This window comes from Eleginops maclovinus, chromosome 12 (assembly GCF_036324505.1).
Source record: "Eleginops maclovinus isolate JMC-PN-2008 ecotype Puerto Natales chromosome 12, JC_Emac_rtc_rv5, whole genome shotgun sequence".
Lineage (NCBI taxonomy): Eukaryota > Metazoa > Chordata > Actinopteri > Perciformes > Eleginopidae > Eleginops > Eleginops maclovinus.
The window spans coordinates 4,597,079-4,611,034 of NC_086360.1; the positions used below are offsets into that span (position 1 = coordinate 4,597,079).

The 13,956-nt window shown below is 39.2% G+C and overlaps 1 protein-coding gene and 1 pseudogene across 1 annotated transcript; both read left to right on the plus strand.

The window, feature by feature from the left end:
- The first annotated feature begins 1,038 nt into the window (after positions 1-1,038).
- On the plus strand, positions 1,039-10,883 carry LOC134874204 (GTPase IMAP family member 8-like; annotated as a pseudogene).
- Positions 10,669-13,122, plus strand: LOC134874205 (golgin subfamily A member 6-like protein 22). Its single transcript, XM_063898247.1, has one exon. It carries the CDS (start codon positions 10,894-10,896, stop codon positions 12,040-12,042), a length of 1,149 nt encoding a protein of 382 aa, XP_063754317.1. The 5' UTR covers positions 10,669-10,893; the 3' UTR covers positions 12,043-13,122.
- Positions 13,123-13,956: the final 834 nt, after the last annotated feature.

The window sequence follows — 13,956 nt, forward strand, 5'->3', positions numbered from 1 at the left end:
GGGAGGAGAGGGAGGACGAAGCAAAGTCAATTGAAGAGTTCTCTTTGGCATGGGGGTGGAAGCTGTGTGACTGCCCTATAGGCGCATGCCTCTTCTGCAGGGGAAGTGGAATGTGAAGATTCTGATGTGGTGCTGTCAGGGCTGGGTGCATCACTCAAGGTGTTTCTTCCCTCAGTGTTAGCCAGTACAGATATTTCCTCATCAGGTTGATGAGGTGCTGTGTGACCCAGCTAGGTTAAGTATTTTTCTATCCATTCTTTTTGGGAGAAAAGTACTGCAGTCAAATCTCCATAAACACTTACCAAAACCACACTTTTGCACTAAATGGCACACACTTCATTTATAGTACAACACACTTTGTCCAACCAAATACACACCACTGTGCTCAATCAAAAGCATACTCCTCTTTTATGGGCTTTGTTCTGTATCTAGAGAATTCTGCACTATAGAAATGTGTCCAGGAACACCAATATACTGTTAGATATTGGAGTTGTGTGAACAGAAAATATGCTTTCTTTCAAATATATTAAATTGAAATGTAACTTTGAGGGAAATTCAAATAGTAATTTAGATTGGCTGCCTAGCTGGGTGTGGGCTCAGCCCCTCATCAACATCACACATAATATCTTCCGGGGCTCTCTCCCACTGCCTGTAGAAGAGGCATGCACCACAGGGCAGATGGTTATACACCTTCCATCTCCATGCTGAAAATAACTCACTCATTCCCCCAAGTTGAAAAAGTGCCAAGTTGAATTGCTAATTGTGTGCAGAGCTGAAACTGTGTTTCAAGCGGAGGTTTTGCTCTTTGAGTGTCAGTTTAAATAATTATGCTTTAGGTGTTAATTGTTAGCAACTGAAAAAACTGTAACTGTAGGGAAGCCAGTTTAAAAAAAGAAAACATGAATCATACAGACTCTACTTTTCAAAAGTTGGACTATGACTGTTTCTGCACTCTCCTTTTTATGGCTCACTAAACATACTTGTCATAAATGTTAGATATGAACTTTGTCCTTTTTGATTTCTCGTAGTACAGGTCGTCTCAGGTGAGGTCAGGTACCTGCAGGTCTACAGTATTGGAAGAAGAGTCTGTTTCTTATCTACTATGAATAAAGTGAGGCTCAAAGTCTTCTCTGTTCACGTTATGCCTCCTCTTTGCAAGCAGCTATCTGTTATACTCTGAAGTTTGTACATTTCTTTATTGGAGGGTAAATGACACAGCAACTATTTCTGGTGAGTAGAAACAAGATAACCTTCATACATATCATTTGATTTTGACATAAAGGTAGCAAAAGACGATCAAATTCAATGTCATCTCAAAAACCAACCACTATGGATATCGTTTTTTGTCTTATCTGGATGATTACAGGTTGAATGTAAAGGAGTTTAAGGTTTAACAGTTCGGAAACAGAGACTCACTTAAAATATGTTGACGGTACCTTTTAAATGCTGAAATACCTGAAAGAGAATATTTGCTTCACGAACAGAAACTTTACTTAAAGAGCACAACAAACATAAAATGGAATGGACAAATTGAATAAAAAGCTCTACAGCTGTTGTTCACTTTAATGGCGTGCCACCATTTTTCTCATTTTGAGCCCTAGTTGTTACATTCACTACATTTCATACCGTACCTTTGCGGTGCTGGTATGAAACAACTGACATTACGTTGCGCTTGAGTTCAACACCACTACAAACTACAGAATAAAAAAACCTCAGTTAAACGTCCACATTAGTACTTTAACTGGAATTGTTTCAGTTTGCAGATCAGAAAATCACTGATTAGAACACTTGTATAATTGATTATGACCATTATGACCCAATGACATTACATCATAAAGTATAATAATTAACTTCATGTCGTGTTTTAAAGAATTCATATTTTTGAATGTAAAGAATTAGGTCAGCGCTTCACATTGTATAAGTGATTCCCTGAGGAAACGTGTGCAATGAAATTTACAGATTTTTTAAGTTGCTAACAAACTAAAATGAACCATAACAGCTTTATTTAAACTGACACTTAAAGAGCAAAACCTGCACATTTTGAGCTCTGTGCCCATTGTGCAATTCAACGTAGCATTTTTTCCAAAACATTGCACACTCTCTCAGTGAGACTCAGAATTCTGTCATAGTCACTTGTTTTCCATTTTTTAAATACTGCCATTAAAGATGTTACACACACGAACCAGTTAACAAACACCCATGCCAACTGACCATAAACACCAAACTGCTTCATTGTTTGCTCATCAATCAGGATGTAAGCACTAGAAAAAGGGCTACTCGTACAAACTTTTTACAACAAAAATGAATATATGGACATAGCAGGAAGAGGAAGGGGGAGAGGGGGATAAGAGTGAGAGGGAGGATACGAGGGAGAGGGAGGATAAGAGTGAGAGGGAGGATAAGAGGGAGAGGGAGGATAAGAGTGAGAGGGAGGATAAGAGGGAGAGGGAGGATAAGAGAGAGAAGGAGGATATGAGAGAGGGAGGATAAGAGTGAGAGGGAGGATGAACTGAAGTCAGTTGAAGAGTTATTTGCAGCATAATGGTTGAAGCAGTATGACGGTCAGGCCTACAGTATACAGTAGGTGCATGCTGCTTCTGCATGTGGATGAGGAGCTGTGGTCAGACCCAGCTAGGTGGTAAAATGCAGCCTGAGCACTTTTCTTTCCTCTGTTTTTGTCAAAAGATTTTTGGCTTTTATTTTTCCTTTCAAGTTTTCCTTCTATTTACTGTATTTGACTGAGGCATCATTGTGCTTGATGTTGCACCAAATTGGAGAAAAGTAAAAGTATAACAGTATATTTGTGTTTCTGCACATACCTCTGTAGACTTGAATGATCTTTATATGCAGAATGCTATAGATACAGAAAGCCATGAAAGATGAGTGCCTTTGATTGAGTACAATGGTGTGTAGCTGGTTGGACAAAGAGAATATTTGCTTCTCTAACAGAAACTTTACTTTAAGAACACAATGCTTGGTGTAATTCATGGATTTTGATGCATTATACGGCAGTTGTAATATTGTATTTATTTTTCTGTAGTAGATTGTATTTTGCTAGAGCTGCTGAGCCTGTGTCTCTGTTCACTTGCCCCCTATTGTCTCCATGATTTTGGGGTTTTATCTGCTGTAAGCCGGGAATGAATTAGGTCTTTGCATTGTATAAGTGATTTGCTGTTAACACTATTCTCTGAGGAAACACGTCGGCAATGATATTTAATGGAATACAAATCTCTACAGGTGTTGTTCACTTTCATGACGTGCCACCATTTTTCTAATTTTGAGATGTAGTTCTTAAATTCATACATTTTATACCGCAACATTGCGGTGCTGGTATGAAACAACTGACGTTGCGCTTGAATAAATAACTTCTTAGTCATGTCATATTTTAAAGAATTCATATTTAAATATAAAATGTGGGTAAGAAGCTGAATGACCCTTATTTTCTTTCATGATCCTAGTTTTTGTTTATATTTACCTGCTTTATTTTGAAAAACTTTCCCCCCCTTTGTCATGTCTTTGTTTAATATGTGTCTTTGTGTCTTTGCACCGGTTTTGATTATAAGTCCTGACCTAACGCTTACCTTAACCTTGGTTTCACCTGTTCCTCTTTAGCCCTGCAACCACCTGCGCACCTGCCCCTCATTCGCTCAGTCTGTATTTAAGTCTTGCTTTTTGTTCAGCTTTGGTGCGCTCGCTGAATGTCCTCTCTTTGTGAAATGAAGAAAGAAATGGAAAAGTTTATGAATAGCCTAATATGACTAGACTTTAAGGCTTTAAGTATATTTAAGAGTAAAAGTAAATAAAGCAAATGTGTTTCTAGTTCAAACTTTCCCTTGGTAATGCTATGCAGCACATTCGGATTTGTCTGAAGCAGCTAATAATAAGTGGAATTTATTAATGTATGATAAACCCGTCAAGGGGGTCCTAACATATGGTATAAACAGCAAGACAGTAAAAAGAAACAATAACAAACAAAAACAAAATCACGTCACAATACAGCCACAGACAAGACTACTACAATCCCGACACAAACACTAAGACAGAAATTTGCCCACTGTATGTCCACAGGGAGGCCCTGAACCATTATATTTTCCTGGCAATACACAAATAAATAAATAGAAACTTAGTTTTTTTACTTGTGAATTCATCAATAGCATTACAGTTAACAGCATTTTTAAACATTTGAAAATAAGGTTAACCGGTTTTATGATTTTCTGATGTAAAGTGTATTGAGTCACATGATTTAGTAACTTCAATCCACCGTCTCGTTATCTGAACTGTGTTATCTATACAACCACAATTTGTCAGGGTCATTACCTGCATTAAGGAATATATTTCATATGTACTAAAGTTCCTGGCCTTTTTACTAATTGTTTTTTGAAATATTATATTGGATAGTTGTCATTGGTATCTTTTATTGTTCTCCTCATAACAGCTGGCCGCTCCTCTGATGGATCGTTCCTCTTGAGGCTTTCCAGCCGACGGACAGTATGGCTGAACAATCCGGTGGGTCAAGTCAAGCTTTGTATCATTAGTATGTACAGACTGAATGCTACTCTCAGTGGGCTTGCTTTCATCCATACAGTTGAAAAGATCACATTGAAATGGACAGTTAAGTTTATATGATACAGGGCATTTCTATTTTAAAGAATATTGCAAAGTCTTTTTAGACAAAATTATGAATCCTCTAAATGAAAAACACTCTGCCCTTTATTGCTTTGGTTCTGCCCAGGTGCCTTGGAGCAAGGCAATGAAAAGTTAAATCTTGCACAGGGACCAGTTTAAGAATACATTTCCACTGTGGAATTTTCTTGACATACACAAACAGCGTTGCACATGGTCAGGTAGGGCAGGTGGTTGGGTCAGGACCAATGCAGACTTCCTGTTGAAGGGTTTGAAAACCCACTCTCACTTGTTGGTTTAGAACGGCACATAATTATGTGGTGGACCCTCCACGCTAGAAAGCACGGGGGTAGGGGGTGTAGGAATTGGGCCTTGGGATGCAGCTTATGCAATGTGCCTTCATTCTGATTCTGATTCTTTAGTTCCTAAACATGACTACCTGTTGCCAATTGTTTGTATTTCTTAGAGGGATCACTACCCTCTAGTGGCGGTTGAATGATTTACCTAGAATATATTAAAAACTCTACAACATTAACAAAACAGACAATCTTCATTATCTCTTTATGTCTTATTTATTTGTCCTTGAATATAAATATAATGGAAACACCGTCCTCAGACCTTAAACGAGATAAACCCACACAATAGTCACTATCACAGATCCACCTAACATTAGTTTTCCCTTCTACCTCCCGTTCCTCCAAATCCAGGGTCCAAGTCAAGCTTCAATCATTCCTTTTCAGTTCTGACCATGCGGTGCGTCGTCATCACCATGGGACAAAGATGTGATGTTTGAGAAAGACAAAGAGAGTGAGCCCTCATGGCTGCTTGTTGATTGATGTTTTCTCTTTTCTCCTTGACATTTTGGACTGGGTATAATTATTCTTTGGTCCATCAGAACCAGGTCTGACTGTCCTAGGGTCACTTTCAGGATTTGGTCTCTTTTATTTTGATGTTCAGCTCTGGTGGTTTTCCATATGGCTTTATAATATCCGGTTCAAAGTTTTAGACATTTGAATGATGAAAGAGGACAGGACTATCAGAGGAACGTTTACGTATCATTACATTCTTTTAAGTAAAACAATTCTGTGTCCTTCCAGTCACAGGTGATCTGCATCCTCTGAAGCGCAGAAGAAGCAATGAGTTTCTGCCACCTTACAGTGAGTCTATCAGAACTGTATTTTTTTGCTTTGAGAAAATCTGAGTGTTCAGTATTTTGTAGGTATGAGTAACTAAATCCCTTAAGTGAAACAGCAATGAAACTATAAATGAATACTTGGAAGTCTGCATGTACTTGCCTTTTCTAACGCTTTGTGTTTCACAGTGTCTGAGCTGAGGGTTGTTATGCTGGGGAACAGCTGGTTTGAGAGGAGTTCAGTGGGGAACTTCATACTGGGAGGGACTGTGTTCAACACTGAGGAAGAACCAGACTGCTGTCTGAGAGTCCGTGGAGAGCTGAAAGGAAAAAGACTAGGTGTGATCAACACCCCAGATCTGCTGCACACCAACATCTCTGAACACAAACTGACAGAACATGTGAACGTCTGTGTGAGGCTCTCTGATCCTGGACCTCATGTGTTCCTGCTGGTTCTACAGCCTGAAGACTTCACTGAGGAACACAAACTGAGACTCTGCAGAGTCCTGGAACTCTTCAGTGATCAGTCATTTGATCATTCACTGATTCTGATATCACCACCCAGAGAGGAGAGTTCAGGTTTAATGGAACAATACATGGAACAACCCCCGTTACAAGACATGATCAGTAAATGTAGAGACAGATACGTGAAGCAGAAGAACCTTCAACAGCCAGAGCTGTTAACACGTTTGGGTCAAACTGCAAAGGAGAACAATGGAGAGCCTGTGAGCTGTGATGTTTTCGAGGACACCTCATCTTCTTTACCTGGTGATCCTCAAAGTGAAAAGGAAAAAGAAACATGGATTCCAAAATCTGTTAAAGCTGCTGGTAGGTGAAGGACAATCAAAAGGTTGTTGATTGAAGTCCTTGATTAAATTAGAACATTAAACTGCAAATTAATGATGTTCCTTTTCACAGGGCAGCCTGCGGTTAACACAATCACTGCACCACTCCAACGGTCAAACCCTGTGACTGACAGTAAGTCAATTCATTAAGGTACTTATCATATATTTGTAGCAGCTTTTCTCCAGTATGATTAAATCCCTCAACAAGAAAGATGCACTAAAGAAAAACAACAACATTCAAACCAATCAAATTGTGTGTGTTGTGTCGCTACTTTGACATCATCTATAGTTAATACTTATAGTGATATAATCAAATCTACACATTTTGCAGAGGAAATTAATAAGTACAGTGGGGCAAAAAAGTATTTAGTCAGCCACCAATTGTGCAAGTTCTCCCATTTAAAAAGATGAGAGAGGCCTGTAATTTTTATCATAGGTAAACCTCAACTATGAGCGACAGAATGAGAAAAAGAAATCCAGGAAATCACATTGTAGGATTTTTAAAGAATTTATTTTCAGATGATTGTGGAAAATAAGTATTTGGTCAATAACAAAAGTTCATCTCAATACTTTGTTATATACCCTTTGTTGGCAATGACAGAGGTCAAACGTTTTCTGTAAGTCTTCACAAGGTTTCCACACACTGTTGCTGGTATTTTGGCCCATTGCTCCATGCAGATCTCCTCTAAAGCAGTGATGTTTTGGGGCTGTCGCTGGGCAACACGGACTTTCAACTCCCTCCAAAGATTTTCTATGGGGTTGAGATCTGGAGACTGGCTAGGCCACTCCAGGACCTTGAAATGCTTCTTACGAAGCCACTCCTTCGTTGCCCTGGCGATGTGTTTGGGATCATTGTCGTGCTGAAAGACCCAGCCACGCTTCATCTTTAGTGCCCTTGCTGATGGAAGGAGGTTTTCACTCAAAATCTCACGATACATGGCCCCATTCATTCTTTCCTTTACACGGATCAGTTGTCCTGGTCCCTTTGCAGAAAAACAGCCCCAAAGCATGATGCTTCCACCCCCATGCTTCACAGTAGGTATGGTGTTCTTTGGATGCAACTCTGCATTCTTTCTCCTCCAAACACGACGAGTTGAGTTTTTACCAAAAAGTCCTATTTTGGTTTCATCTGACCATATGACATTCTCCCAATCCTCTTCTGGATCATCCAAATGCCCTCTAACAAACTTCAGACGGGCCTGGACATGTACTGGCTTAAGCAGGGGGACACGTCTGGAACTGCAGGATTTAAGTCCCTGGCGGCGTAGTGTGTTACTGATGGAAGCCTCTGTTACTTTGGTCCCAGCTCTCTGCAGGTCATTCACTAGGTCCCCCCGTGTGGTTCTGGGATTTTTGCTCACCGTTGTGATCATTTTGACCCCATGGGGTGAGATCTTACGTGGAGCCCCAGATTGAGGGAGATTAGCGGTGGTCTTGTATGTCTTCCATTTTCTAATAATTGCTCCCACAGTTGATTTCTTCACACCAAGCTGCTTACCTATTGCAGATTCAGTTTTCCCAGCCTGGTGCAGGTCTACAATGTTGTCTCTGGTCTCCTTTGACAGCTCTTTGGTCTTGGCCATAGTGGAGTTTGGAGTATGACTGTTTGAGGTTGTGGACAGGTGTCTTTTATACTGATAACGAGTTCAAAAAGGTGCCATTAATACAGGTAACGAGTGGAGGACAGAGGAGCCTCTTAAAGAAGAAGTTACAGGTCTGTGAGAGCCAGAAATCTTGCTTGTTTGTAGGTGACCAAATACTTATTTTACCGAGGAATTTACCAATAAATTCATTAAAAATCCTACAATGTGATTTCCTGGATTGTTTCCCCCATTCTGTCTCTCATAGTTGAGGTATACCTATGATAAAAATTACAGGCATCTCTCATCTTTTTAAATGGGAGAACGTGCACAATTGGTGGCTGACTAAATACTTTTTTGCCCCACTGTATATCGATTCAGGGAAAAGTACCACTGGGATTCATTTTAATAATCCACAAAAAATCTGAGGTAATTGCTGTTTCCTGCCGTGGGTAAACTGAGTTTTGTTAAAACCTGTAACCTGTTGTCATAAATGGGCTGCAGCGGCTAAACCAGAACACTGACTAATCCAGGAAATGACTGGAGATATCTTCATGTAGGTTAATAAATAAAATTATCTAAATTAGTCTCTAAATTCTAAAATAATCTTCTCTCATTATTGCAGAATCTTCATTCAGGATTGTGCTGTTGGGAAAAAGTGAGGACAAAAAGCAAGAACTTGGTGACTTCATTACCGAGGGCAAAGGTGGTCATTCCCATAAAATGTTCTCAAACACACACGAAAAGAAAGGAAAACAATTAACAGTAGTGAAAACTGCAGACATGTTCAGTCTTTGTGAAGAGAGCATGAGAAGAGAGGTGAAGAGCTGTGTGAGTCTTTGTCCTCCTGGACCCCATGTCCTGCTGCTGTTAGTGAAGCCTTCTGATTTCACTGAAGAGAACAGACAAACTCTGAAGTTCATCCTGAGTCTGTTTGGTCCAGAAGCTCTCAAACACTCAATGGTCATCATGACACACAAAGAGAAAAAGACTCACGTTGTGGATCAGCTGCTTGAAGACTGTGGAGGAGACTCTACAACATGTCTGACAGCAACCGTGACTCATTAATGGAGAAGATTGAGAAGATAGTTCATGGAAACAAAGAAACGTTCCTCACCTTCACTGAAGACAAACCAGCTTTAAACCTGGTTCTGTGTGGGAGGAGAGGAGCAGGGAAGACTTCAGCAGCAAAGGCCATTTTAGGTCAGACAGAGTTTCCTTCAGTCTCCAACTCATCAGAGTGTGTTAAACATCAGGGAGAGGTGTGTGGACGCCGGGTTTCCCTGGTGGAGCTTCCTGCTTTGTCTGGAGAACTTCAGGAGGAAGTGATGGAGGAATCATTCAGGTGTATCTCCCTCTGTGATCCTGAGGGGGTCATGCCTTCATCCTGGTCCTACCTGTGGGTCACCTCACTGATGAAGACAAGGGAGAGTTAGAGACCATCCAGAACACATTCAGCTCTCGAGTCAACGACTTCATCTTGATTCTGTTCACTGTGGAGTCAGATCCTACAGCTCCAGCTGTTGATAACTTTCTAAAGGAGAACAAGGACATCCAGGAGCTCTGTCAGAGCTGTGGAGGAAGATACTTTGTTCTGAACATCAAAGACCACCAGCAGATCCCACAGCTGTTGAATACTGTGGGAGAGACCAGAGTGGAAGATCCAGGTGCTTCACAATGACATGTTCACCAAGGCTCAGATGGAGAAGGTTTTAGAACTTGAAGCTGAACTGCAGGATTTTAAAAAAAAAAGTGAGAAGGAAAATGTTGATGAAAGTCAGAGCAGAGAGTGTCTCAGGATGGTTCTGATTGGGAAAACTGGCAGTGGGAAGAGAGCAACTGGAAACACCATTTTGGGCAAAGAACATTTTACATCTGCTCCAAGCACAGAGTCAGTGACCAAGTTTTGTGAAAAAGAGATAGGAGAGGTTGATGGACGACCTGTCGCTGTGTTGGACACCCCTGGTTTGTTTTACACGACACTGTCCGATCATGATGTTCAAGAGGAGCTTGTTAAATGTATCAGCATGTTGTCTCCTGGACCTCATGTGTTTTTACTGGTGCTGCCGATTGGCCGCATTACACAAGAGGACAAAGACTCAGTGGAACTGATCAAGAAATGTTTTGGAAAGAAATCCGGAGATTTCATCATCATTATTTTCACCAGAGGAGATGATCTGAATGATGAAACAATAGAGAGTTATATAGAACGGTCTGGTGACTTCCTGAAAAAAATGATAAATGACTGTGGAGGGAGATACCAGGTCTTCAATAACAAAGATCAGACAAACCGCATGCAAGTCAGAGAGCTGATGAAGAAGTCTAACAAAATGCTGAAGGGAAATGGTGACAGCTGCTACACCTCCGAGATGTTCCAAGAGGCCGAGGCTGCCATACAGAAGGAGGTGGAGAAGATCCTGGAGGAAAAGGAAGAAGAAATGCAGAGACAGAGGGAAGAGCTGCAAAGAAAACACAGAGGAGGAAATGGAAGAGGTGAAGAGAAGAATGGAACAGGAGAGAGCAGAAACTGAGCAGAAGAGAGCCAAACAGCTTCAGGAGATGGAGGAAAAAATCAAGAAGGAACGAGAGGAGAGAAGGAGGGAGGAGGAACTGAGAAAAAAAGAGGACATGGAGAAGAAAAGGCAGGAAGAAATTAAACAAAAGGAATGGGAGCAAAAACTTGAAGGAGAGTTGAAGGACTAAAAAGGAAGAGATGAGAAAGCAAAAAGAAGACTGGGAGAAGGAGAGAGAAGAATGGTGGGAAAAACAACGTCAAGAAAATGAGAAGAGACGACAAGAGGAGCAAATTAGAATTAAAACGTTGCAAGAAGAATACGAGCAGGAAAGCAAAAAACATGAACAGAAAATAAAAGAAATTAAAAAGGAAAAAGATCAACAACTAAAAGAGATGGAGGAAAAAATAAACAAGGAACGAGAGGAGAGAAGAAGAGAAGAGGAACTGAGAAAAAAAGAGGACATGGAGAATAAAAGGCAGGAGGAAATTAAAAGAAAGGAATGGGAGGAAAAACTTGAAGGAGAGTTGGGTGACAAAAAAGAAGAGATGAGAAAGCAAAAAGAAGACTGGGAGAAGGAGAGAGAGAAATGGTGGGAAAAACAACGCCAAGAAAATGAGAAGAGACGACAAGAGGAGCAAATGAGAATTAAAACGTTGCAAGAAGAATACGAGCAGGAAAGCAAAAAACATGAAAAGAAAATAAAAGAAATTAAAAAGGAAAAAGATCAACAACTAAAAGAGATGGAGGAAAAAATAAACAAGGAACGAGAGGAGAGAAGAAGAGAAGAGGAACTGAGAAAGAAAGAGGACATGGAGAAGAAAAGCCAGGAGGAAATTAAAAGAAAGGAATTGGAGGAAAAACTTAATGGAGAGTTGGAGCAGAGTAAAGAAAAGATGAGAAAGCAAAAAGAAGACTGGGAGAAGGAGAGAGAAGAATGGTGGGAAAAACAACATCAAGAAAATGAGAAGAGACGACGAGAGGAGCAAACAAGACTTCAGAAGTTGCAAGAAGAATACAAGAAGGAAAAAGAGAAACATGAACAGAAAAGAAAAGAAGAAGATCAAAAGAGAAGAGAACAGGAAGGGGAAGAGGGAAAATATTTAGAGAATAAATATAAGAAAGAACAGGAGGAAATGAACAAGAAGTACAATCTGTTACAAGATCTCTCAAAAGACAAAGAAAACGATCTTAAAGAAAAAATTGAAGACATGGAGAAACAACATGTAACACAAATGCAAGAGACAAAAGAGAGACATGACAAATATATAAAAGAGAAAATGGAGGAAATGAAGAGACAACATGAACAAGAAGTACTAGAACAACAGTGCAGGTGTATCATCCTCTGATCTTCCCACTGACTCAGGATCATCTTGGTGTTAGCAGATGGAACATCACTTCCTTTAACAGCAGGTTTCTAGATGACAATTCCCAACAGGAACCAATCCGGACCATAAGAAATACAACTTTTGTGACATTTTCACTTTGTAAATATTTTAAATAACGATTGCATGTTTTTTTGAAACCCACTAATTATTTTTACTGACTGCAAATGTTAACTAGATAAAAAATGTAATTGTTACTTTCTAATCATTAAGAGTTCCACCAACCTTCCTGGTGAAGATAAGCTTTTTCTATTTTATTGACATTATGTGTCGGTGCACCTTTTCAACAAGGTCCATGTATTTTGTAAATATATATATTGAGTGAATCCTGCGAGTGTTAATGCTGCAGTCATATCTGTATCATTTGTTTATCGGTTGTCATATTCTTCTGGACACTGGGGGGTGAAGGTGAGCAAGGACGCATATAGAGGAGCTCCTCAGGACAGGTGCAGTGATGTGAACCTGGGATGAGCTCACAGTGTCCATGCACACAATAAAGTTTATTGTATTTTGCATGATTAAAAAAAACAGTTTTGTAAATTAAAGAAGTCATTTATATTGAGTTTACATGTCCAAACTAGTTTTAACCCTTTGTAAAAATATCAGGTTTGTAGTTGCAATAGTCATCACAGTAAGTGTGTTCATGTTTCTGAAGTTCATTGACTTCTATTAATTAAATGAATCTCTTATTAGAAACTGTCAGTCTTAACAACCCACATATTCTCAAAATATCATCTTTAAGGTTTCACTGCCTCTACTTTACCACACCTAAATTGTATATGTCATCTTTGATTTCTTTAGAAATATATCATATTCAGAGCATGTGCTGCCTCTAGAGGACGCCCTGTCTGTGAGCAGCTTGTTCTTAAAGTGTTGGGATTCCTGTTCAATGATCTGCAGCCTGACTGCTGTTTGTCCCTGCAGAGAGAATGTGCATTAAATATGATTCCTGCTCCTGTCATTATCATTCATATCATTCATTTACAATGTGTTTTTCTATTACAATGTGTTTGCCTTGTTGTTATAAATATACAATTCTCATTCCATGGTCTACATGTTTCTTCCTTGCATATATATACATTTTTTATTCATTTGTAATGGAGGATAGTGTTATGTAAAGCTTTGGATCAAAGCCCATACTCTTTCTCAGCAGATGTAGTTTTCTCATTAATACATTAATAATTAAAATCCTATCATATATATGTTGTTCTGTAATGGGTCGTTCTGAATTCTGACTTTTGGTACTTAAACTGTATAATAACGCTATACCTTTGTTCTTAAGTAGGGTTTTATTTATTATTACGTAAAATGTAGTACTTATTCCCTAAATATAGCGGTGACTCTCAAAACATTGGTGATGATTAGTAGAATATTTGATATATGCTATATAATATAATTGACGCGTAAAGCTGTTCTATTCTGACAATGATTAGGAAACGTATCAGAATCAAAGTCTGGTTTATTCCGAATTCAACATTTTACGAGGGAGTAAAATATATGCAAAGTACTACACATAGATACAAAGATAGATATAGATATTAAAAGGATATAAGACAAACATTTTAAACATAGAAATAGAAAATTGACTGCTAAAATATAAAGACCTGAACAGTTTCACAGGTTAAAGTTTGGAGCAAAATATTATCAATGGAAGGGGATGTGTAACAGTTCACAGAATATAAAGTTCAGAGATAAAGTCCAAAAGCTGTTAATGTTTTGCGTACAAATATCATATTACATGGATTAAATGATAGTCTGACGGCTAAAGCTCTTAAGCCCTCTTTTTCTTTCTGCTTTTAACTTTCTATCGTCTTGGAAAATAAAAAGAAAGGTAAGTCAGACATCAGACGAGCTTCTACTCAACTTTAGCTCTGCACC

Coding starts and splice junctions, on each gene's coding strand:
- LOC134874205 (XM_063898247.1), top strand. CDS start 10,894: ATGAGAAAGCAAAAAGAAGACTGGGAGAAGGAGAGAGAAGAATGGTGG.